The sequence below is a fragment of the Perissodus microlepis genome, chromosome 11 (genome assembly GCF_051167445.1).
Source record: "Perissodus microlepis isolate ML-2025 ecotype Zambia chromosome 11, ASM5116744v1, whole genome shotgun sequence".
Lineage (NCBI taxonomy): Eukaryota > Metazoa > Chordata > Actinopteri > Cichliformes > Cichlidae > Perissodus > Perissodus microlepis.
The window spans coordinates 28,589,040-28,615,560 of record NC_140471.1 but is presented as its reverse complement, the minus strand read 5'-3'; the positions used below and the strand labels follow the sequence as shown (position 1 = coordinate 28,615,560).

The 26,521-nt window shown below is 40.5% G+C and overlaps 1 protein-coding gene across 6 annotated transcripts; it reads right to left on the bottom strand.

Moving 5' to 3' along the window:
• Positions 1-1,025: 1,025 nt before the first annotated feature.
• phldb3 (pleckstrin homology-like domain, family B, member 3) lies at positions 1,026-26,521 on the bottom strand. 6 transcript variants are annotated; one of them, XM_084944007.1, is made up of 17 exons: positions 26,310-26,521; positions 25,885-25,957; positions 17,880-17,961; positions 17,008-17,163; positions 16,735-16,845; positions 16,287-16,424; positions 15,737-15,865; positions 13,740-13,913; positions 10,902-11,009; positions 8,048-8,149; positions 7,759-7,846; positions 6,998-7,223; positions 5,759-5,840; positions 5,240-5,389; positions 4,394-4,604; positions 4,043-4,128; positions 1,026-1,818 (listed from the first exon to the last, which is right to left on the bottom strand). In XM_084944007.1, the coding sequence occupies exons 3-17, from the start codon at positions 17,928-17,930 to the stop codon at positions 1,684-1,686; spliced, it is 1,947 nt and encodes a 648-aa protein (XP_084800133.1). In that variant the 5' UTR covers positions 17,931-17,961; positions 25,885-25,957; positions 26,310-26,521; the 3' UTR covers positions 1,026-1,683. The 6 variants fall into 6 exon arrangements, with proteins under 6 accessions (XP_084800133.1, XP_084800135.1, XP_084800136.1 ...); XM_084944009.1 differs by lacking the exon at positions 26,310-26,521 and adding an exon at positions 26,139-26,160; XM_084944010.1 differs by lacking the exon at positions 17,880-17,961 and having other exon boundaries at positions 26,310-26,335.

Below are 26,521 nucleotides of genomic sequence, written 5' to 3'. Positions count from 1 at the left end.
ACTGGAGTTAAAAGAGAAAAATTAAGATTAAATGATACATTTAGACAATGAGAGAGAGGAGGCTGGATGGAGGACAGTTTTGAAGAGGGTGAAGAGTTGAAAGGTAGATGGGTCAAATGATACATGTGGGGCGATGTACAGCTATCTAGGAGAGAAGACAGTGGACTTTTTAACCAGACTCTTTAACACAATCTTGGAAAGTGAGCACATGTCTAAGGAATGGAGAAGAAGTACAGAGGTGATGTTTTTCAGGAGCAAGGGTGATATACAGAACTGCAGTAACTACAAACGTCAGCAGAAGCAAGACGTGTGTGGGCAAGGGAGACACGTGGAAAGCTGAACATGTTACATACGAGGTAATGACGGTGAATGAGTTTTAAGTATCTGGGGTCAACCATCCAAAGTAACTGACAATGCACAGGAGAGGTGAAGAAGAGAGGGTGAAGGTAAGGTGGGGTGGAGTGGGTGGAGTTCAGGGTCAGGTTACAAGGCAAAGGGAAGGTTTACAAGATGATAGCGAGACCTGCTGTGTGGTTTGGAGACGGTGACACTGATGAAAAGACAGAAGGCTTCGCTGGAGGTGGCAGAATTGAAAATGCCAAGATTTTCACTGGGAGTGACCAGAATGGACAAGACTAAAAATCAGAGTGACAACTCAGGTTGAGCAGTTTGGGGACAAAGTTAGAGATAGCGTAGACATTTCAACCTTGCAGAGAAGCAACAGTCGATAACAGACAAAGGATTGTCTGTTGATGTAGTGAAGGAGGACATGCAGAGGGTTGGAGTAACACGAGAGGATGCCAGGGACAGGGTGACATGGAGCCAGATGATCTGCTGTGGCAGCCATTAAAGGGAGCAGCCGAAAGAAGAAGATGACAAGAAGATGACAAACTGGATCATATCTGTAACTTCCACATTCATTCGTCAGAATTATTTATTATTGCAACCATCTTACAATAAAAAAATTATTATGAATAAATGCAGATAAAACATTTTTTTTTATGAATAAACTTTTAATAGTGCATAACAGTGTATGTCTTCATTTATTTGAAAATCAAACCCATAAAAATTTCTGAATAATAAATAATTTTAAAAATGTCATTTACAATGCATCTTCAATAAAAACTGAGAAAAATTTGGACATTTTAATGGGAACATCTGACAATATAAAGCAATCCAAAACATATTACAACACAAAACGGTCACAGTGTTTAACCTCAACGTGCCTCTGACAGTCTAATTTAAGTACACTTATTTTTGGACTGTTACAGTGGAATGCATAGTATTGCACAGGAGTTGTTATTATGTTCACCACCTGCTGTAGTGTATTATTGCGTAGTGTACATCATTCTTGTAATGCTGGATTGTGACCAGGAGAGGGAGGTAAAACTCAGCTTAACACCTCCCAGTAACAGACACCCATTGTGCAAGCTGCTGAGTGAAGCTGCTTGTGGATTGCAGCTGGTGAACCTCTGTCGCCATCAATCACTCTGTCAGTAACAGTTTCCACAACTCAGTTTAACCACATCTGTATCTCGTGCACTTTATTCACATATTCATGAGTCCAGGTATAGAATGAGCTCCTGAGGTGGATCTTCAACAAAATCGGACCTTAGACAGCAGAGAGGGAAACACAGCCCTCTTGCGCTGCCTGCCTAGAAGCAAGGATTGTAAATTCAAAAGTTAATAACGACTATGCTCGTCTGTTGCTGTGACAATAACATCCATCCAGATCCGCATGGACACTGCACTGGAAGCCACCAGAAAGAACAGACGGTCATATGTCTTCACACAGAACGTCAGACTGGGCCGTGGTGACTAAAAAGAAGGCACAGACAATGAAACCGTCATCAGCTGATGAAGAAGCAGCTTTTTTTTGCTTAGTGGTAATGTTTTTTTGTTTTGTTTGTTAAGATATACCAGTCAAAATTTTGGACACACCTTCTAGTTTAATCATTCTTCTTTATTTTCATGACTATTTACATTTGATGCCTTCAGTGAGAATCTACAAACTATGAATGAACACGTGGAATTATGTAGCAAGCAAAAAAAAAAATTATATATTCTCCCAAACAGCCCCCCTTTGCTTTGATTGCTGCTTTGCACACGTTTGGCATTCTCTCGATGAGCTTCATAAGTCATCTGAAATGATTTTCCAACAGTCTTGAAGGAGTTCCCAGACATGCTGAGCACTTGTTGGTCATTTTGCTTTCACTCTGTGGTACATCTCATTCTGAGCCATCTCGATTGGCTTTATGTCAGGTGACTGTGGAGACCAGGCCATGTGGCGCAGCACTCCATCACTCTCCTTCTTTGTCAAATAGTCTTTACACAGCCTGAAGGTGTTTTTGGGGTCATTGTTCTGTTGAAAAATAAATGATAGTCCAACTAAACGCAGACCGGATGTGATGGCATGTCGCTGCAGGATGCTGTGGTTGCCATGCTGGTTCAATGTGCCTTCAATTTTGAATAAATTCCCAACAGTGTCACCAGCAAAACACCCCCACACCATCACACCTCCTCCAAGCTTCATGGTGGGAACCATGCATGTAGAGAACATCCGTTCAGCTTTTCTGCGTTGCACAAAGACACAGCGGGTGGAACCAAAGATCTCAAATTTGGACTCATCAGACCAAAGCACAGATTTTCACTGGTCTAATGTCCATTCCTTGTGTTTCTTGGTCCAAACAAATATCTTGTGCTCATTGCTTTTCATTAACTTGTGATTTCTGAGGCTGGTGACTCAGATGAATTTATCCTCAGCAGCAGAGGTGACTCTTAGCCTTCCTTCCTTCCTTCCTTCCTGTTGTTTCCCTTTACTTAGCTGATTGGTTCTTGCCATGATTCTAATAGTTGTCAAATAGGGCTGTCAACTGTGTACCAACCTAATTTCTGCACAACACAGCCCCATTAAGAAGGCAAGAAATTCCACAAATGAACCCTGACAAGGCACAACTGTGAACTGAAAACCATTCCAGATGATCATGAAGCTCATTGAGAGAAGGTCAAGGGTTTTCAGCACTGTCAACAAAGCAAACAGTGGCTTCTATCAAGAATCTAAAATGCAAGGCATATTTAGAGTTATTTATCATTTTTTTTCTTTGCTAGATAATTCTATCTATCTATCTAGATACCATTAAATGAGAAGGTGTGTCCAAACTTTTCACTGGTAGTGTATATCCGAGTAAAACAACTGCCCAGCAGAACAAATGTCTGCTAATAAGAGATTAATGTTACAATAATGTTTGTACTTTTTAACCATCTTTCTATTTTCTGTCTTGCAGCATTAACTTAGCCTCTATTTGTTGTATAAGTGCAGACTGATAATCACCTGTTTCACACAACTAAGAAAAGAACAGGATCTTCTGACCACAAACTATTTCCCTGAGGATTTTCTTTTCCTCATTTATTCCTACATGGTGAATAAGGTCACTGTAAGTAAGAGGGTTGACACTATTACTTTCTTAGAAGATGCCAGTGAGCACCAAATAAAAGTCTTGCTAAGCAGTACTAATGTTACCAACAACCTACCTTTGATTCCTAGTCTATTCAAATACGATGGTACATGTATCAGGTCATATCATATAAACAAAACTATTTGGAAATATAAGGTAGCAAAACAAATTTTGCAACTGGTTTACATACTACAATAAACTCAAACGCACATGTGTGTACCTGTGATAGTCATCCTAATTCTACTTGAGTTGTTTTGTTTGTGTTAACTGTACGTTTCAGGAGAAAGAAAATATTTATTGGACTTCCTCTCTGCGCTATTGTAATATATTTAATAATCACTATAAATATTGGTCCTGAAAACATTATGTAAAGAGATTCTAGAAATATTTTTTGAAAGTGTTTTGGCGGATTTATGACTGGATGACATGTCAAGAAATGACTTTAGAACCTCTACAAAATGAGTCCAGTGCAGTTTAAGCTACATTTACAAACTGTTGCCCTTCTGATCCAAGGTCTGTGCTCAGGAACACATGAAAAACTTCACAGATTTATTTAAAGTCCAGTTGTGTAAAATATGAGAACTCACAGAGGTGCCTGTTCGTAGATGGTCGTAGTAAACTTCCTCTATTGCTTGGAAATAAATGACTCCCTTTAGCTTCCTTTCATCACAGTCTGCAGCAAAGGTAAAAAAGGAATTTTAGAACATTAATATTGAATATTTAAGTAATGTGAATTAAAAAAAAAAAAAAATTCCTTGTTCTTTCTACAAAGCACAATAAAACGTAAGAAAAAAATAAAAAAAATGTTTAGAATAAAAACTTTGATGTGATGTAATCTTATAATAAGTCTGACCACCTCCTAGCGTGAGAGAGAAAGGTTCATTCAAACAAAGAGGCAAACACAGAGTCAGCGAGCACACCCCTCCAACCAGTCTAACCTGTATAGTAGGCTAGTCGTCTGTGGTCCATGTCAAACAGGAACCATCTCTTCTTCCAGGTTTTGACCCTCCCCCCTCGTTTGGTCAGGAAGCCCGCACAGCGTCGAGACGTCAGCCGCAGTTCCGTGCAGCCAGTCACTCCATGACCCAGAGACTCCACATGGGCCCTCAGGTCAAAGTTTGGAGAGAGGAAGAGGGGCAGGCTACGCTGCTGGAAGACAAATGGACTTTAAAGAAGCTTGAAAAAAACAAACAAACAAACAGTCAATTTACCATGATAAACTGACCAGTTCCTATTGGAGTTTATAATGGTTACACTTGTTTTGGGTCCCCAAACCCCAAGGATGAGATGATAAAAATATAAATGTCTTGGTTAAAGATGCTGGAAGTCAGTTAGTTATAAAATCATGAAAAATGAAACAGAATAACAACAAAACAGGTGACATAAGCGTCAAAGCTTGCATTGTCTTTTGGTACCGCCAAAGAAACATTTTATCCATTCGCTTCTGCTTCTCCTTATCAGGGAAGGAGTCAGGGTACCCGGAGAGAACACACGCAAACACGGGGAGAACATGCAAACTGCACACAGAAAGGCTGCAGCCAGTTGGTGGATTCTAACCTCTTACTGTGAGGCAACAGTTCTCAAAACTAATCTAACAATCCCACGTCAGAGTTTCGTGGAAACTCCTTGTATTGTGGGTAATGTCAGCATCAGGTCTCGACAAGAACATCGAGAATACATGGATTAAAAGGACTACATATGTGTGTCTGTTGCATTAGGTTTAATCATTTTACAAGGAAAACAAAATATTTTTCACTAACTTATAGTTTGAATTTCATTCATACCTCAGAGGAGTTTGGGGAAGAGATGACCCGTTGTTGCTCTTCAGGTTCTGGCTCTGGTCTTTGTGGGGTCTCTGGTTCTGGTGGTTCTGTTCTGGAAGAATTAAGCTCTCTTTGTCTTCTCTCCTCCAACAGCAACCGTCGCTGATCTTCCTGAGTTCACACGCACATCAAAACAAATTATTATCCAAACCATTTCCAAGGTAACACAGTAAGACGGAAGCAACACTGGTTTAACCCAGCTGGAAGTATGCATCCAAAAGCATAAAGGAAACTGAAATCAGAGTTACACTCTAAATCCTCCCATTCCTTTTTTGAAATTCTCTGAAACTCTCATATGCGTGCACATTTTTTAGTCTCTCCAACTGCCAGTGCTACAAACATGCATTACAAAACTCCAAACATCTGCTGTCTACTTTCCTGGAGCTGAGTGGGTGTCAGTAATCAGACAGGCGTATCTAATTCAGTGTGTCGCTGATGATTAGAGGTGTCAGCAAGTGTTCCCCACAGCAGGTGACTCACCCGCTCTCTGAGCAGCCTCTCTCTCTCTGCTTTGGCTTCCCTCAGTTTCTTCTCAATCTCAATGAGATCCAAAAGGCATGGACTGTAAGAAAAAGGAATAATATAATTGAGTACAAAAGCCTTAAACAGTTAGTTTAAATAAAAAAAAATATTCTTTAGAAAATGATCCAATTAGCTGTATTTGTTTAACAAGTTATCAGTAGAATTAAATGGACATATGAAGCATAATCAACCAGACTCAAGCTTATCATCAGCAAAGATTGAGCTAGTGTTTAACAGGATGCGACAATGCAAAAGGCCAAATCATGACATGTGCTACATCATAAAGTATTCCTGAAACCCATCATGTAGTATGTCCAATACTATCCAATGAACAGACTTGTAACACCAGTGCAATCACCTCAACCGACACCTAACCTTATCTTCTGCTGCTGCGCAAGCCCCATGTTCATTTGCAAATGTTTTATCGTTAACAGACAGCTCTACACCCGTTTACTTCCAGTAACACAACAAAGTACGCCTTCAACTGTTGCTGCTGTTGTATGCAAGTTCACAACAGTGTTGCTAACGTCGTTTGTTAATAAGCCAAAAAACATAAAATAATCTGGTCATTTTGGCCCAATCTGAAATCCATCCTTTGACCATTATTCCAACTGGAAAAATTTATAATGCAATATAGTAAAACTGCTCAACCAATTACTGAATCTAATATGGATAGAAAACAAAACAACAGCCGTGGGAAAATAGTTAATAGCAAAATGTGGTTGCTCCCACTTTGATTTTACACCCAACATGGTTTATATTGTGTGTTCATGCAATTTTGGCCTGATTAAGAGGGTTTCTTGTTGCACTTTGCTGCCACAATGTGTTTGAAAGTATCCTAATTTATCAAAAATGGTTTTATCTGCTATAGTAAAGACATAACAAACAGAAACTGTGGTCATGGAGCAACCTGATGCCAAGTGGTTATAGTGCCTTGTGTGTCTGAAAATATACTTGATGACCACAAACCAGGACCCACTAATTAATAGTGTCAAATTATATATACATATTTTTTGTATTAAAAATGTGAATTATGGCGCAAAAACCCTTCACATGCTACATTTCTCCACTCAGTGGGCCAAAAGAATAGCAATTAAAATCCATTCTGGTTGCATGTGAATATAATTACCTAGTACATGAACGTTGAAAAATGCATTAATGAGCCCCATTTGCTTTTTAAAAAGTGAAGACACTGACCTGGCAGCACGAGAGCTTGTTGTACTATTACATGGAGTTAGGACTCCACCACCATTGCTGGTCCCACTGCTGTGCCCATTGCCGTGCCCACTGCTGTGCCCATTGCCGTGCCCACTGCTGTGCCCATTGCCGTGCCCACTGCTGTGCCCATTGCTCAGTCTATGGAACAGGACAGGGGATGTGAAAGCCTCTGGGGCCTGGCTGTCAGGATGCATCCTTACCAGCACTGAAAGTGGAAGGAAATAAAAAAAGACATGTGAGAACAACATGCATCGGTCAGCATAAATAGCTTTTTATAAGATTCGGCGTGAGAGAAATCCGTCATGTGGTGTTAAAATGTTAACTCACTCATTTTATATTTTACATACAAGAAGAGTCAGATATGATTTTCAGGAAGAGACTTAGAGGATTAAGAAGAAGAGCAAACTCCTGACAAGACGTGACATGACCCTGAAGATCCGGCTACTATTTAATGACAGATAGATGGACATGTGAAAAACAGATACTACTGGGGAGATTTTAGGCTTAAGTATATGGGTGATTCTCAGGCTCATCTGGTCTGCACAGGCAAAACCAATGTAATAACGACCTGCCAACTCTACTGACACGCCTTTGATTTGACTAAAAGGGAGGGAACTGAGCAAACAGACCAGACAAAATGAGCAGAAGGGTGCAGAGAGAACATATTTATTGTTCTATATCACAAACATCTCAGCCTGAGCAATCAGGAGGACAAAGCGAGGTAGAAAAAGTGGACTCACCCTGTGCTGACACCGGCCTGTCGTTTAGTCTGTTATTGCGATGCGAGCTTCGTCTCCTGGGCAGACTGACACCTTCTTTGCTTGGATCCTAAAAAATAAAAAGACAGTGTGCTTAAAGTACATTCAAAACACAGACACTGTCATCTCAGATCTTTCTGTTAGCTATCAGCACATGTTTTGGAAATCAGTAATTGAATTAAAGCACAAATGTCAATTATGACATTAGACCAAATGATGAGGTTAACTGTTGCAGAAACAAAAAACCAAACCTCTGTGACAAGCTGCATACCTGCGGAGGCTTGTGAACCGTCAGAGGAGAAAGAGACATCATGCAGGGAGCTGAGCTGGTGATGTCAGACCAGTCGGTGAGCGGCTTCTTGTCTTTGCGAACCTGTTTGAAAGCCAGGTTTAAATTCCAAACCTCAGTAAAGCATCTGTGATCAACACTGGCTACAGGGTACAAATACAATCTGTTCATTTTCACCAACTGTAACCGTAAAGCAAAACACATTCTCAACATACCACATCTGCCTGAGAATTAAAACTTCCAGGAGGGATTGTAATGAGTTAAAAAATTATCACAGCTCCACTATCTTCCCCTCTATCCCTCCCTCTCCCTGCTTGACTCACAAACACATGAGCAGTTCAGTCACTACATGCAGTCCACTGTTTAACCCTTGTCCATCTCTTTCACTACTCAGCACAACAGCACATGCTGGCAGCAGAAGTGTGGCTGTTAAACATCTGCTGCACATACATCAGTGTTGTTTTCTAAGGGATTCGGTAAATATTCAAATGCTTTCTTGACACAATACGATCCAACTGTTTTCACAAATAAATATACAAATATACAAAGACACAAACAGCTCAGAGCACCAAAATTCCCAACACATCTGTGACAAGCAAACCACATCCTACATGCAGTCATATTAAAGTCATACACACTTGGCCATGTTGTCTGACACTGCTTCTCCCTCTCTCCTCCTCTGTACTGCCACTCCCTTCTGCCCTCCCTTTTTCAGTCCCCTCTCTTATTTACAACAGCTGATGAACTTCACATTAATCCAGTTTCATGACGGACGCTATTTTAAAGACCCTCAGTCACACAAATCAACTCGAGCGCAGTCATTTTACTTACCAATCGCTGCAAGGATGTGAAACTTCTCCCAGCTTGCCTTCTCTCCCTCTCAGACATCCACACATTCACAACTGCAGCACCCTCCCTCACGTTGCTTACTCCTCCCCCTCTACCCCTTTCCCTCCCTCCTTTTAGCCTGAGTTAATCTCGCTCTCTCTTGCTCTCTCTCTTTCTCTCTCCCCTCCTCGCTCACTCTCGCTTCCTCCCTCTGCTTGTCTCATTTTCCCTTTTACTCATCCAGATCTTGTCTCCTGCTCTTTTTTTTTTTTTTTTACTGGTGCAATCATAACTCCGATTAAATGCAAGCCACTGACTGTGTGATAAAGCCACAGCATAGTTTAATGAGTCACTGAGTAAATCACACACTTTGGGAAAGAAAGTATTAACAATGAAAACACATAACACATGACAGCGTGGACTATACACAGAGCTGGATAGATGTTTCACGAAACTGAACTGAAAAGAAAGAAACAGGTCATGGACACATGTTAGACTTTCGGAAATCCTTCACTACTCACAAGTGACTTAGAGATTTGGATCCAGCTTTAGTTTTGCTAGCAGTGCAACTCTTTTGATCTTTGTTAAGTTGTGCTCAGATTGAATAAAAACATATTTATGCACTTAAGGAACTGTAACCAGTAATAGAGGTTGTTTAATTTGTTTCAGGTTTTTAATACCTAACTTAATATATAGGTTTATGCTACTGCAACAGCAGCATTTGTCTGGAGTCAATCTTCCCTGTACATAACAAATAATATTGACTCTCGTGTAACTTTGTTTTTTCTCTTTATTGCTTCATGGTTTTCTTTAATCTGCTAAATGCGCTACTTCAATCATTAACTAGCCACCAACTTTCTCTGCTGCTTGGTTCTAAGGAGTTAATCCACAGTTTGCCTAGGCTTTATTTAGTGCCTGCTGGGGCTTGAAATAAGGCTGATGAGAATGGTGCAAGTGAACCAAAAACTGCCTGAAAAGTGTAGTCTTTGTCTGTACGAGGTGGAAGCCCAACTGTTAAGGCGAATTTGTAGAAACTGTCAGGAGTAGATGTGGGTTTGAATTTCTACCCTTTAACAAGTCTGGGAGGTTTGGCAGTTGGCCCACCATCCATACAAGTCTAGTAGACCAGTCACGTGGGAATGCCAATGTGGTAACCTATACAAATGCTATACAAATTCAGGGTAGTAGTGGGACACCAGCTCAGGGCTTCCCCCCCAAACAGGTTTTAAAGCTATTTTTAGACCTTTTTAGACAGATAATGCTTATTGGCCTTATGTAGACAAGTACGTTAGAATGAATAACATGTTCATTTGCAGCAGTTGAAAGATATTAAAGCAATGAGGGGATCTGTAGGGTCATATGATAGCCCTCTGCAGGTTTGTCACTATGAACTGAAATCTGCAGACAGATTCTGTGCTGCTTAAAAAAACATTTAACTCATATCTGAACTCACTTCCTGGTTTACCTCGTTTACTATACTTTGTATAACAAACGCTCATCATAAGATTTCTTAATCAGAAAATTAGAAAACTGTTGCTGGCCTGCTGGGTCTTGATTTCTGCTGAGATTGTGGGATCAAAATTTGGTGTAAATAACATGAAAGCATGGATCCATCCTGCATTGTATCAGTGGCTCAGGCTGCTGGTACTGTAATAGTGTGAAATCTGCTGTAGCTGTATGATGATGCCATCTCTATATGGGGTGTTTCAAGCACGTTGTTGAATCTATGCCACCAAGAATTAAAGGCATGACGATGTCAAATGTAAAAAATTCAAATACAGCCACCGTCATTAGGAGGAGCTAGCTGCCTGCTGTGCCTTAACCAAATAATCGAATACTGCTTCCAGCATATGAAACATCAAGAACAGACAACACAAAAAAGAAATAAACAGATTGGTAAAACAGAAAAGTAACAGAACTAATAAATGTGGCCATCGCAATAGAAACTACACCAGTTAAATAAAGACCAAAAGTTAGTAAAACCCACAGTCTGACAAATCCCACATACCATTTGGGTGTGTATGAGCTCCCTCTTCTCTTTCCTCAAGGCATTCATCTCTCTCTCTTTCTCCTTTTCCATGTCCCGCAGCTGTCTCTCTAACCGTTGGACTTGCTCCTGAAAATTCAGACAATCATTCCCATCAATGCGAACTGGATATGGCTTCCTGTCCTCCGAGATAATGTCACGTGCTGTAGCTGATTCATGTAGCTGGTCTGAGTTTACCTTATCTTTTCATTATGCTGTGAATATTGAGTAAATATCCCCCGATGTGACAGTGCGTATGTCGCTGTGAGTAAATACAGGTCACTAAGCTGAGTCGATCTCTTCAGCCGAGACACAATGCAAATCAAATGGCCATTTTGCAAGTTAATGAGAGGCACAAGACTGACACAGGAGAGCAGGACTGGAGAAGCAACTTAAATGAATATATGGCTGATATAAAATCACCACTTTAGAACAGTAAGTGTGTCACAATAAGAGCGTGAGAGATGTCATGTGCATCGAGGCCACAGTGCAGCTGAGTCAACTAGCATCCCTCTCACACAATCCCAGCCTTCATCTCCGGGGCTGCACTCCTCCTCCTACATTCTGAAGCTAATTGAGAAACAACTGAACATTATTTTCATCATCTATGTTTATGGAATTGTAAATTTTGGAGGAAGAACAGCTTTTTGGAACAGCCAGCATTAAAATGTAAGTCAAGACTACCGGTGTACAAAGTAACAAACTATTAAGAATTTAAGTTTAGTTCTTTTAGCTATCCTAGCATGTCATGTTTGGTGGGTTCACTTTGAAATATCTCAGCAATTACTGACATGCAAAAAATTTTTTCCCAAGAGCATTAATCCCTCTTTGGTGATCCTCTGACTTAGAATGTCAGCGATGTTGTTTTTGTGTCATTCTGTGTAATTGGTGCGTTTTATAAAAAATACTGGACATACTCTGTGAGTGAGTGAGACTATTGAGAGTATAGAAGACTTCTAAATGAGGCATAAGATTGTTAATCACGTTAACTCCGCTCTGGCACACAGTTTGGCTAGTCAGGATGAGTTTTCAGTCAGTGTCATCATCAGGTTATATTACGAAGCACATGCTGCCTGCTAAAATCAGCATGAGATCATTACTGGGGTCTGAACATTTAGCTCAGAATAAGCAGCACCCAACCATGATAGAAAAATGACCTGACAACACAGAAAAAAATTGCACTAGGAATTAAGGCAGGGGTGGGCAACTCCAGGCCTCGAGGGCCGGTGTCCCTGCAGGTTTTAGATGTGTCCTTGAACCAACACAGCTGATTTAAATGGCTAAATTAGCTCCTCGACATGTCCTGAAGTTCTCCAGAGGCCTGGTAACGAACTAATCATGTGATTCTAAAACCTGCAGGACACCGGCCCTCGAGGCCTGGAATTGCCCACCCCTGAATTAAGGTGAAGTCCACATACAGACTGCTGGTTTCCAAAGTTCAGTTACTGAATTAGAAATTAAAATAATAATAAAGGATTTCATTTATATAGCGCTTTTCAAAGCACCCAAAGCGCTTTACAATTCCACTATTCATTCACTCTCACATTCACACACGGGTGGAGGCAAGCTACAGTTGTAGCCACAGCTGCCCTGGGGCAGACTGACAGAAGCGAGGCTGCCATATCGCGCCATCGGCCTCTCTGGCCAACACCAGTAGGCGGTAAGTGAAGTGTCTTGCCCAAGGACACAACGACCAGGACAGAGAGCCCGGGGATCAAACAGGTGACCTTCCGGTTACAGATACGCTTCCCATCCCCCTGAGCCACGGTCACCCCAGTCCATAAATAAGAGTACACACACCCAACATGTCAGTTGAACAATTTAATTTAAATTCAAGTGCCAACATGTTACAGATCTTTTGAAACTGCCATGGGAATCCTGATCTGAAGAGTTTTGTTGTTTTAATGTTGCTCAAAGGCAGAATAGCTAATCTCTTAAAAAATACCCTCACAAATAATCATGATTTCAAGCATTTTTAGTCGACAGTATTATCTTTCAGTCACGATTGTGCAACCCTTCTTTTTCCATATCTCCTCATCTTCTTTAATCTTTCCAGACTCTCCTAATCATCTCACCTCTTTTGCTTCCATGTGTTTTGCTCTATAATTTTTCACTCATGGTGGCCTGATTAAGCTTCTTGTATAGCGCTGTGCGACATAATCAGGGTGACGTTTTGAGGTAAAGAGTTCAAGCTTGTGCCGAAAGAAGGAGAGCAAGCCTTAAATCCATAAAAACAAGCATGAACTGTAACTGCAAGGAGAGGTTATGTGTACAGCAGAACAACCCATCTAATATGGTGATTAATTTCACTTTTAATGTGCAACAGCCCTGAAATGCTATCCGAGTCAGATTTATCACTTTGTTGTTTGATGCCAACAACTCTGTGATTATTGTTGGAGGAGCACAAATTTGTGGTTCTTCCGTTCACTTTCTGGTCGGTCTTCTCCTCATTTTAACTCTCAAAAAGAGGAAAACAGATTTCAGCAAAAGCTAGGAGCATGGTGCAACACATTTTAGAAAAAACCCGACAATCTTTATGTGTCTCTAAAAGAAGCATGGAGACTGTCCAGACTGATCAAAAAGAACTGGGTCCTGTTTCTATAGATCTTTTGCAAAATTGTTGTACTGGTATATATTCAAGTGTTAGTTGTTCCTATCATTTCATCCACTTATTGTATGCACAAGTATGACATCACATGTCTGCACTGATGCAGAATTTATGTGAGAGTAAACACTGAAAAAAAGCACGTGACCCTGATAACACTTCAAGAAGCAGCTGTGTAACTGTCTCAAAAACTCTCTCAAAGACGCGCTGTTTACCTGTGCAACGTTGACCAAAAGCTTCTGGCATGAGATTTCCTTTTCAAGCTCTCCTTCACTCTCTCTCTCCTTGCATTTGCTCTCATCCTCTTCAACAATGCCGGTCTCTCGCTCCAGAAAATTAAACTCCCAATCCTCAAAGGCCCGAACTGATGCCTCCATCGCCTCCTTCTCCTGCAATGAAGACAAAAAAAAAATATTGTGTAAATAAATGTGTTTTTTGAGGTTATAATCATCTTTGACCTTTTTTATTGTGAACTGCTTGCTAAAATTTGTCTTGTTCTGGAGCCTAAGAGAAGGTTTATGAATGTAACATCCCCAAGAAATTTATGTGGGAAAATCAAAAGTGAATGGATGGAGGGGAGATACAAAACAATGCCTTTGGCACTCAAGTACAGCAATAACTATTGAATGAATTGACTGGTTGATTGATGGAAACATTCCATCGTTCTGTTTTATGCAGTCCAGTCACTGGTTTTTCTACTTATATGCTTAAAACAATAACCCCACACACATCCAGATGTTAGCACTGTTAGCACCCTTATTTAATACACCAATCAAGATTATAATAATAATAATAATAATAACATAAATAAGAGTGAACTCTTTACTGGATTTTTTACTGCAGATCCATGTATGAGTATGGTCACCTTTAAAGGCTGATTCATGCTCTTACAGAGATATTTTTAACTTTGTGCAGAACTTTTTAAAGTTTGGCAAGCCTCGTTCCATCGTCACTTTACATGACAAAAGAGTTTACTAGAGAGAAATCAATCGACAATGCTACACTTCCTTTGAGAAGTAGTTTAACACCTTTTATTACACAGCCAGTAATATCAAACTGACAATTGCTGGCACAATGCTGCTAGTCACAAATGCCAAATTAGCTTATTTATAATCTCCAGGTTATTTGTATTTCTTTATTATCATGATCTCACGATACTTGTCAAACATCTTGTTGTGACTCAAACTTTTTAGTGTGCAATCAAAAGACTTGAGTACGTACTTATGTGGACAAAAGTTAACTGAACCTAAGAGCTTCATTATTCTCAAAGTTTGGCAACCGGAGGCACACTTCCAGTATAAGTACAAAATTCAATGCTTCACTGCCTATTGAAACACTCAACGGCCTCACTGGAATGCCTGCTCTCTTAGTGCTGTGCAACACGTACTTAGGTCCTGTTTGTGTGCATGTATGCAGCTCTTTTTCTGTGAAGCAACTTGTGAAAAACCTGTTTTCTAGAAGCCCTTTCCAAATAAATCTGACAAGTTACCACAGAAAGGAACCAGCTACCGGACAACACTAAACCTGTCATTAAACAATGCGATTTAAACAAAAAGGTTTCTCATCTTGTTCTGTTACAGTCACAGGCAAAACACACATCCTGTGTTTTGTTTAGGTGTGGGTAAACATTAGCACTTCAGGTTGAACAGGTACTGAACAATCACTCACTGTATTCGAGACAATATTATGTGCAAGAGTCAGCGCTGTCAACACACCTTGTATCTGAGACACTGTGATATATCAAAACAGCACACCGAGCATTAGCTGCAGTTTTATGTTTTATCTAGATAACTGCCATCGAGACACAATCATTGGGATGTTTTTGTGTCTCTCTATATTTAAAAAAGGCAGGATTAGACATTTAAAAACAGAAAACAGAAAACACCCAGATGTGTTTTTGGGTGGTACTGGAAATCTTGAGCATGCAGTTTTTAAAAATGATTTACAACCCACACCCTAAAGTAGGAAACAGACGTTTGATTACCACAACTTCAAGGAATCTTATCTGGCTAAAGCCCGCTGGTCAGTTTTGTGTTTGTGTTTAACATATTTTGAAGAATCATCATTGTAGATGAAATGACAATGATGCTGGCTCTGTTGGTTTTGCAGATGTTTTGATTGAAGAAAAAAAAAAAAAAAAGAACACTGTGGATCACCCAAATGAGTAACTGCAACTGTCATCCTCCACCCATGCTGAAAATGTCCTACTCGCCTTCTGCAGCTGCAGCATTAGCTGTTCTCGCTGACTTTCTGGCTGACTCGGGATCAGTTTCTCTTTTTCTTTGCACCTCCTCTTCAGCTCCTCCACCCTGCGTCGCTCCTCTTCCAGATTCTCTCGTTCCTGCATTTACAGACAGTTAGAAAAGAGCGAGCAAAAAACTGAAATGCAAAACAAAAACTCTGCCTGAAAAGAAACAAGAGCAACAGGTCTATTAACCTTTGTTTACAATGAGGGCTGGATATATTTATCTTGAAAACATGTCACATGTTTGACATCTAACAGTTAATGCATGGGAGCTGACTTATCACTGACATGATCTTGTGTTGACTTTAGCTGCACATTACTGAGCCCACATGCCAGTTTCTTCTGGGGGTGTAAGTCCTACACTAAGACACTCGAAGTGGAGGAGGGCTTGAAATATGAAGGTGTGGCATTGGAGGTTAGGGGTTAAAAAACCCCCATAACATCTGTCAATTTTTAAGTATTTAAAAAGAAAAAAAATACTAAAACTGTATTAGATAATATCACATGTATCTTTTACCTTTTGTCTGTCTGTGTGTTTGTGCTTCTCTCTTTGCCCGGCCTCCTCCTGTAGATCCTTCAGCTTCTGCGTGTGTTTGTGCAGCCGGTCCTTCTCTGTCTGCAGCTCTCCTTGTAGCAAAGCAATCTCCAGCTGCAGCTAAGAGGGTAGAAGACGCGACCGAGGTGAATCATACTGACCTGACCTTATGCAAGTCAGAGTTAAGCATTCCTTTATCGTGACTGTAGTGGAGTTTGGAAACGGCGTTGCAATTTCAATGTGCATGCATCAGCAGAAACATCAAAACCACTTTTACAAGTTTCGCAATTGATCTGATAATTCCAAGTCAATTTTCTCAATCAAATAACTGGAATAACATGTTAACCCTATCAGCTCTTCAGCGACTTTATCCAGCAGGTTTTTTGCATGGTGACATAATGTTTTTGTCCAGATCATGTGACTTGCTCACCTCAATGTTTAGCTCTTCCTTCTGCTGTTCGATCTCTGTGATTCGCTGTTGGAGCATGGAAGGTGATGGCAGGACTCTCAGTGAACCCACCTCCAACTTTTTAATGGAGGTCTGACAGAAAGCAGGAAAAAGAATGAGCAGACAGAGTGACCACATGCAGGCTGTTAGGCTGGGAAGGGCTCAGACCAGCAATGATGATTCATTGTTTTAACCAGGTTTAAAAGGTCTAACAAACGACTACATCACCACCATAGACAGCTTCCTCTCCCTCACCTTCTCGCCCTCTGCGCTGCTACTTTCTGTATCGGACTCTGCCCCTGAGGAGGCGGGACTCTGACCTTCAGTCATTCTGGTGATCCACGGAGGCCGCAGACCCTGCTGCCACTGACTCCTGGAGTTTTCCATATTGTGTTGGGGCATTTCTATAGTCTGAAACAGAGGAGGGAGTAAATGAGAGCTGGAGAGTGTGGGGTTGGAGGGGTGTCTGGTTGACTTTAGTGAGTATTGTAGTAATCTAATATGCTGCATGGCTGAAGGTGTGTGAGGGATCAGGTGACAGTTTGCTGAGGGGATAGGATGGTTGAATAAAGCAGCATAAGCAGAGAAATCCCCTCCAGCTTCCAGAAAACAGTCTGTGAAAACACCTTGCTTTGAAGAGTGGAAGTGAAAGAGCGGAGTTAATATCCTATATGCGTGGTGGTTTGTGGTTGGGTTTCAGGGTCTCTCTCTTAGCAAAGGACTATCAGCATGTGTAGACACAAGCGTGATAAACAACAGTATGCTCTGCTGTAGCTTCAATGGTCATCAATTACAATTTGAAAGGAGCAAGATCAGAAAAGGCTTTGAAGTACTGTTATATTGTACTTTATTATCTTCTCTGTCACATTCATGTGGATTTACTGAAGAAAATATTGTTACGTACAGAGCATATGATGTGCTACATCAAAGAGCTTAGGAACATGTCAGCCTGCAATAGGCCTACAATATCCTAATCTCTTCATTGTGTTTTGTGCTTTCACCCTCATCTTTGTGGTCTCTCTCTCTCTCTATACACACACGCACAAACAAACCCTAGCAGAAACACCCATGTGTGCACAGGCCAAAACAAATTTGTGGGAAAATACTTTTGATTACTATTGTCCAACCTTTTCCCACCATCTTCTCTCGCCCCCTGTGCCCTCTTCCTTTCCCTCCATGCAGACCTTATTAGGTTGCAGGGAATGCACGCTGAGCAAAAGTAGAGATAAATTTAAGCCAAGATATGAGCGAGAGCTTCCAAACAACCACTGGCACACTGACATCTCATTTCTAGTGATATAATGAATGGAAAAAAAGCTGATGTGTCCTACATGTGGCTATAGATTACAATAATGTTCATACAACAAACATGTTACGTCTTGACAGTGAAAAAGTAGAATTTGCACCTTTAAAATAAAGACTAGATCACTGTGACTCATCTACCTTTTCAAGAATGTAAAGTGGTCTGTGGAGGAAACACAAATAAATGTAAGCGTTATCTTTTGATGGGGTATGTATACAGGGGATTTCCCTAAAATAAGCTGAAACTGCACTTTCCGTTTCAGGAGTGATATTTTACCACTTCTGGTACCTAAAGGAGAAATGTGACTGATGACTATTAATGGTCTGTGACGTGTGTTATTTTCCCTGTGCAGTCACAGTTTACAGTATGACACTGCTATATAGGCTCCCACGAGACAGAAGCTATTAAAAAAATAATAATAACAACATACATTTTACATGAAAACAGAAAAACAAACAAATAAAAACACCAAGAACCAGCAGCCCAATGAAAGGAGGTCCAGACAACTAAGCAAAGTCACAAAACTTTGACATAGATTGAAAGTTAATTAATATTAATATTTTTGCAATATTATGTGCATATGCTTGATTACACAAACATTTCTAATAAATTTTATGTAACAATATTGAATAATTTACTAATGAAGTCATCTATTAAGATAGTGATTCAGCATTTGTCAGGACAGGATAACTATGTCCTGACACCCCCAGGACAAGGGTGGGCAAGAGTACTACAAACACCCAAACACACATTTAGCTGTTGTAAAGAGCTAAAACAATTTAACACACTCAAGTTATTTTAAACATTTTCTTACATGGTACAGTATTAAATAACAGAAATATAATAATAATTTAAAAACATATTAGTTTTAGATTTTGGTCAAATTGTTGCTTTAAACATACGTATCAGCCTAGAATACCTACAAGCACCTATCACCATAATGAGTCTTGCACAACACCTCATTCAAGACCTGATTGATGAAATGTTCATGAATAAAAACATCTGTAAAAAAAAAAAAAAACCCTGAACATTAGAGGCACCATAAAAGAAATCTGTATCCTATATTAGACTGGACTACATAAATTATTTGGCCACTAAATAGGAGTATACAGGAGTAAAAATGCAAGCAAAAAGAATTAAGACAGTATGCTTTGTATCATAGTTCGGGCAATTACAGTAACACACAAAGAGAGAAAGTTAATGTGTAAAAAGTTGGGTCCTTGCTCTCTGACCCTCTGATGTCCAGTGAAAGCTGTCAATTTCAGGGAAAACAGGACAGGGAGAGCGTCACAGTGAGTTACATCATAATCCAAACAAACATTAGTGCAAGTGTTTGACCTCTAACTAAAGTCCAGCAAGATACCCTATCAATGCTAGAGCCAAGACATACAGGAGTAAAGTCCAGGCCTCCATGTTAACACGGTGGTTTGTGTAAATAAAACAATCAAAAAGGCAAAAGAAACACTAATGAAACAAGATGGAGTGAGACAGTAAAAAAAGGGGGAGCAAAGCTCTGCCTGAAAGGCAGATCAAAGAACAAAGCAGAGTTTTGTGCCCAAAATAATTGGACTTGATTACGGGGAGGGGAGCGCCTCTGGAGAATAAGATGGCAGAGAAAGAGAGAATGACCGGAGATGCAGTTCAGGATCAAGTGGGATCGTGTGTGTATGTGTGAGTGTTATGTAAGGAATCCCCAGAGCAAAAACAAAAACGTAACCCTCAGAAATCAGCCTGATCATATACGTTAACTTCTATCGGTGCCAAGTATCAGTCACAGATCATTTATAGCCAATATCTGATTCACCACAACACAAACAGTGTGAAGGGGTTATGCCTGTTCGACAACATATCAAGCAGACATGAGAAAAATGCTACTCGTGTCACTTTATCTCACACAGCATGTGTGTTCACTTCAGAAAAGTTTTATCTTGCTCTTTTACTGTGATGCTTCTCACTTCGTTTGACCTCAGCTTATCCAAACAGAAGTGAGTCAGTATGTGGGTTTGTGTCCCGATTCATGACTAACCAGCAAATTGGATTTTTTCTGGAACATTTCATTTGCTGCCACTGCCTGTAATTTCAAGAACTTATAGCAGTTTTGGTATGTGTGTGCTCCTGTATGCTGGAAGCAGCTAACACAGCCTTGAGCTACAAGACTTAAGCGGAGATAAGGAGGTCACGGAAAACTGGTGAGCTCACACCTTTCCAATCCTGCACTCCTTCAATCCCAACCAATGCTGACTCACAGCACATTACTTGAAGATATTTATCAGACTTTGCACAGCTCCCTCTGGAGCCACAAAAGCTTTTATACAACTTGTCCATGTATGCAGAAGCACTCCCAGCGAGTTGTAGGAGACTTTGCTTGTAACAATCTGTGGAGTTTCTCATTAAGTCTGAAAGCCTGAGCCAAGGTAACCTGATGATGTTAAAAGTGCTGTTTTAATCAAACTGTAAATGAGTCAAAGTTGATATTATATAATGTTGAACTCAATAGTGCTCCACGTGACGTGTAAATTGAAGAGTAAAATGTATGCCTCTGACCCACTGGTTTAACAAACAAAGGCTAACCTTATCCAAATTCAAATAATCTGTTCCTGAAACTGGAATATTTTTTCTTTTGCTTATTCTTCAATTCAGCCGAGACTGGAGGCCACCCAGGGTTCTGCTCAAGATTTCTTCCTGTAAAGGGATCCTCCCAACCCCACCACCAAAACAGGGACTGAAAAGATCCCCACACCTCCCCTTGGAAGTTACACGTTCACTACGTATACACACATTTTACACACATGTGCTACTTTATTATTGGCTCAATCAGAGTCACGACATAAACTGAACCTTTAAGAACTGTAATACCAACAGCTTAATAAAACAGGGAGAGCTATGTCTGTCAGTGCATGTGTCAGTGCAACAAAATGACTGGCTTGTATGTTTTCTGTTTCAGCTTTGGATCATATTTCGTAGCTTTGCTGGATTTCTCTCCATAATAATAATGTAAGATTTATCTGACATGTAAAGTGCCCTAAGTGACTATTATTATGAAGTGGAGCTTTATGGTTAAAACTGAATGTAACAATTGAAAAGAAACTGAATGACGCTGTTCCTCCCTCTCCTCCTTATCGGGGTTCAGGTGTATAAGCAGAGATGCCAAGACCTCCCTCTCTCCAGCCACCTCCTTTAACTCATTCTAGGGCAGCGGTCCCCAACCCCCGGGCCTCGGACCGGTACCAGTCCGTGAGTCGTTTGGTACCGGGCCGCGACAGTTGAGGCTCAGGTGTGAAATGTATAGTTTTCAGGGTTTTTATCGGTTTTCAGCGTTATTTTGTTATCGTTTTTATCGTTTACTCAGTTTTCCTGGGCCTTTTCACGTGTGTTATGAATAAATTTTCTTTTTTTCGGTACCGGTACTAGTTTTATTTTGTTGTACTTATCCGCGACACCTTAAAGGCCGGTCCATGAAAAATATTGTCGGGCATAAACCGGTCCATGGCGCAAAAAAGGTTGGGGACCACTGTTCTAGGGTACACTGAGGCATTCCCAAGCATGCTGAGACACATAATTACTCCACCATATCTTGTGTGGAGAGATTATGTCTGTGTCTGTTCCAGGGCCTTCTGCCTGGAACAGACACATGCCCAAAACACCACATATAGGAGGTGCCCAGCAGGCGTCCAAGTCAGATGTTTGAATTACCTCAACTAGCTCCTTTTGACATGGAGTAGTAGCAACTTTACCTTTCCTAATGATTAAGCTCCATCCGTTAATTGCCATCTTATCGTGGGGGAGGGGTTTGCGTACTTGCTTGATCCCAGGAGCTATGTTTTCTGGGGCAATTTGCCCCCCAGTAAGGTCTAAATTGGTCTTAGGTGCCAGACTAAGAGGCATTCAGGGGGGAAAAAAAACAACCTTAGGAAGAAGTAGTCAAGGTCAACTGCTAATCGGCCTGCCATAGGGTTAAGATTGCTCCACCCCAGAGCTTCATGGACTTGGTTCAAGGGTGGGTGCTCGCAGGGGAGTGGTTGTCAGGCCTTAGCCTATGGAGTCTGGCCAGGAACAGCACAAAAGCTGTGCATCCACCAACTGCAGGAGGAACACGGAGCACAGAGGTAATAGCAGTTTGATTCCTTTTTGATGGTTCTAAGGAACTGAATACAGTATATAGTTTGACTCTAAACTCAGAGCTGTCTGTGACAGGTTTACAATTCATTCCAATAACACTCCAAAATGACCTTGTCCTCATCCGGACCCCTCATTAGTAAGTGGCTAACGAAAAGTATGGGGATAACCACAGTGTACACAAAACCATGAAGTCAACACTGACAACAGCAATATTCCACTAGCTGTTCAGGACAAAAGAGCTCTGACCATGGCATGCCCTGTGTGGGTGTGAATGCTGATTACAGCCTGTCACTGTGTGTTCAATGCAGGAGAGCTATAGGGAAAACGTCACATGAGCAGCATGCGAGCTAAAGTGCCTTGTATAGAGCAGGGTAGCTTACAATGCCAAATTAATCCACACAAGGAAGGCTTAGAGGTGAACTCACTCAGTTCATTCATAATAGTATAACAATGCAGGTCTAAAAAGTGCATCAGCTTCAAACTAATTTTACAGACACAATTAAAAAAAAACTGAGAAGCCAGATCCTTTTGAATGAGTAGGAGCTGACCCAGCTTATACAGTGACATTTTGATTTTCAGCAGTTAATATTTGCCCAGGCAAACAACAACTGTAGGGAATTTATAGGATTTTATATACTAAACTGGGTATGATCAAAACACCTACCTGTGCAAGTTTTTAGAGCAGAACAATTAAGAAGCAGAAATTCCTTTAAAATTTAAACTCAAAAACGTCATTAATTCTGTCCATTTAAAGGATCGATAAGTTATAAAAATCAGTTTGGCTTTCCAAAATATACATACAGTGTGACTTTACATGGTAGCGTCTTGTACATTGGCACGACACAAATCAGGAGTGCATGTTCAATGGCCATCATAAAAGGCTTCTCCAGTTAGTTGCCGTCTCTCATCTTTTGAAGGAAAAACATCAAAACCAGCCATTAAGCCTTGCGACCTATTAGGACAAGTCACATATTCTTTTTATTAGCCACAATTACAGGCTGTGGCTTCAATCACACAGTCCAAATCACCAGACCTTATAGGGTTCTGCTCAATGGCAGGCCTGACATCATTACATCACTATCTTATTCATAGAAGGTTTCCAGAGAGCAAAAATAAATTTCCTATTTTATTGTCAAAAATGTAAGCACAGAAGTCCCACTTTTTACCACTTACTCGCATTGGCCCTGCTACACTCTCTGGCTCGCAGCAAAGGAAAAAACAACAACAAAAAAAACACTTAAAGTGATGGTCTCATTTTAGAAGAATGAATTTTGGTTGGAAAATCTTTTGTTTAGTGTTCCAGTGCTGGCTTCAGCCAGAGTGCAATAGATACTGCTTTATATGTGTGCAATGCACATTTTAAATGTTTATGCACACTCATTAGCCTTCATGAAGCAGAGGAAAAAGTATTTGTGGACATTTGGGCCAAAAGCATACTGAAATTTAACAGAGTGAATCCTGTGGATGACTGCAGCAATCTCTGGATCTGCTGCATATGGCTCCTGCTGGCTCAGCACAGGGGACCCGAAAGCTGTCATCGCAATACAAGTTTCTGAGCAGGAAGAGCAGGTGAAAGCAGTCCTGGCCGTCACCCAGCTGTTAAGTGTAGAGCGGTCTATCCTGCCTGACACCTGGGTTGGCAACGCATATAACAAAAGCAGTGATGCAGCTAAAAACAACAACAACATAGACTTCTGCATCTGAATTATGTATTTCACTTATGAAAAATGGGCTGACTAGAGAAGAAAAAAACTAGGAAAAGCAACTGTTACTAGAAATTTCACTGCAGAACCACTGTTGTTTACACATTCCAGTGGAAAATTTCCTGACCAGCTAATGTCAGTTTTAGATATTTTTTAGTGATGGCAATGGGAACTTGACAAGATGAAGCTTTTTAAAAATTAGTTTCAGTTGTCATTCGTACATTCCAGATTGTGCGAGGCATCCTAGAGAATGAAAATGCAAGGCTCTTCTTCAGAACTTGGCTTCGAGATCAGAAAAAAACAAAGTAGAACAAACAGATAAGTGGTTTCTGTAGCCAAGTATGGTCACAATTTTAAATGCTTTAATCCAGTGTCAACACTATGACAAAGTATTGTTGTGAGTACTTCAAATACTGTGTTTGAGGGATAAAAGATATCTAATATAAGCTCTCTAAACAATAAAGGAATCTATCTAATATGAGAAATAAACAGACAAGATTATGAACTTTCTATTTAGCTTTTTTAGCCGATATTGTTTTGTTTTCTGAACTTTTATATGGGTTTTTTCTGCTTGTAATGAGCCCCAACTGAGCAGAAACATGGTGAATTATTTTAAATCAGGATATTATTCAGGGGTCAACATTATTCTTCTCACTTAAAGATAGTTTCAACAAGTCAAGCTCTATTTACTGAAACACAACAGCTGAAATCAGGAGAAGGAGAGAGCACATTATAAAAAGTTGAAAAATATATTGATGCATCATCTTCAATGTAGTGCTGCAACCGTTAGTTGGGCAATCAGTTGGTTCTAAGCTTTGGTAATTTACAATAAGTAAACAAAAGGAAAGTAAAAATCATGTGTCCAACAATATGTGGATTTTCCACTCTTCTCAGTTTTTAGAGTGTTCGTAAGACTAAAACTTTACTGCAGAAACTGATGAAATTATGATTGTCATGTTACATTTCTTTTAGCCAGACTTTAAAAAACAGATTTTGGATTTTGAAACCCACGTGTCATGATGGCAGGAATCCTCATTTTCAAAATCCTGATTTTGTGATCACTGTCACACCGTGTATTAGAAGACGTTACTAATAACACCTGAGCTTTGTCGCAAGTTCACAGCTGCACTCAAACTAAAATACTGTATATCACAAACAGAAAGCTCGCTTTCTCTTAGCCACACAGCCATCTAACTGTTGCCTTAAATAAGACCCACACATTAGAAAGTCAAAGTATAAAGCAAATGCAGGCATTAAGGTATAATGTGAGAAAATCTCTCAAGGCCCTTGTGATTTATCTGCTACTGTGTTTCAGTTCATGGCATCAAGGCAAGTTCAACTGTATTCACAGCAGTACTTTGGTCTGAGTAAACCTGTGGGAACTGTGATGCAAGGAGTTATCCTTTAATGACTACCCGGGACACTGGGCTCAGACACAGATTTGTCAAATGTGCATTCAGACAAAACATGTGTGATTGAGACTGGGGAGTAAAAGCCAAAGGCAGAAGACTCCAGACAACAAATCTTCACAATCCCACCTCAGCCCGCTCTCCCACCCACTGTTTACTTTGAGTGCTGATGGAACGATAAAAGGGGAGGTATCCCCGGGTCGTTGTAAACAAAAAGGGGAAATTTATATAAACTCTGAGAAATTTATCTCAGAGGACATTGCTGTGGATATTTTTAAAGAAAAGACGTGAGTCAAAGCGTGGGATGAAACATTACGAAACATTATCATTTTATTAACGCAGCCCAGGTTTCAAGCAAGAGGACAGTTTTGCTTTGAGGAAGCTGTGTTAATTTCTCTTTTGTTCTGAGTGGAGAGATTATATACTCTAGAGATGGTCGCTGGTAAGTTGGTAACAGCACAGTAATGTCAAGATTGAGGTTTAAACACAGCCTGCTGATTAAGGCTCTCTGCCAAGAGCAAAAACTGTGTGCTGGAGAGGTCTGCTGACTTGCTGCTAAACAACAAAACCGATTCAAAAACAAAAATACGGCTCTTACCTGATAAACGTGGTCCAACTTCAGCAAGACATGCGGGTCCTCTGACGAGTCATAGCATAGTGACAAAGCCGGACTAAGTCAGAAGGGAAAACACGAGAGGGGGAAAAAAAACAGCGAAGAGTCACTTCAGTAAACTTTTTTTTGAACGCTGTTTCACTTTCAGGTACTGTCAGCGTTACTTTGACCTCGCCAGCTGCTGTCTCTGTTAAACCGACGGTCACTTTATCGCATTTTTTCTGGTGTTTAATCCTCACCTGGTTTGATTCATTCCCTTCCCAGCAAAAAGAAAAATAATGACAGATGAGCGCGAGCGGTTTGTCGGCACCAACAGGTGAAAGCACGCGGAGGAGGGCGACGACAGAGAAGGCGGATGCCGACTAATTAAAGTGTTACGGCTAGCGGTAGTCACAAACCAGTATGCATACCTTTTTTCTCGACAGACCTCACACCCGGTTTCTGCGCTGTGGAGACCTCAGGGAGAGTTTCGTTCAAGTCTGGCACTGAAATGGGATTTCTATTCTGGGAACTGACGGGGTTTCTCATTGTGGAGTGATCTGGGCATACTGCCATACTCTGCGAAGAGACTATTTAAATAAATTTGATGACATGCTCCTGTGGGAATAATATAATAATATAC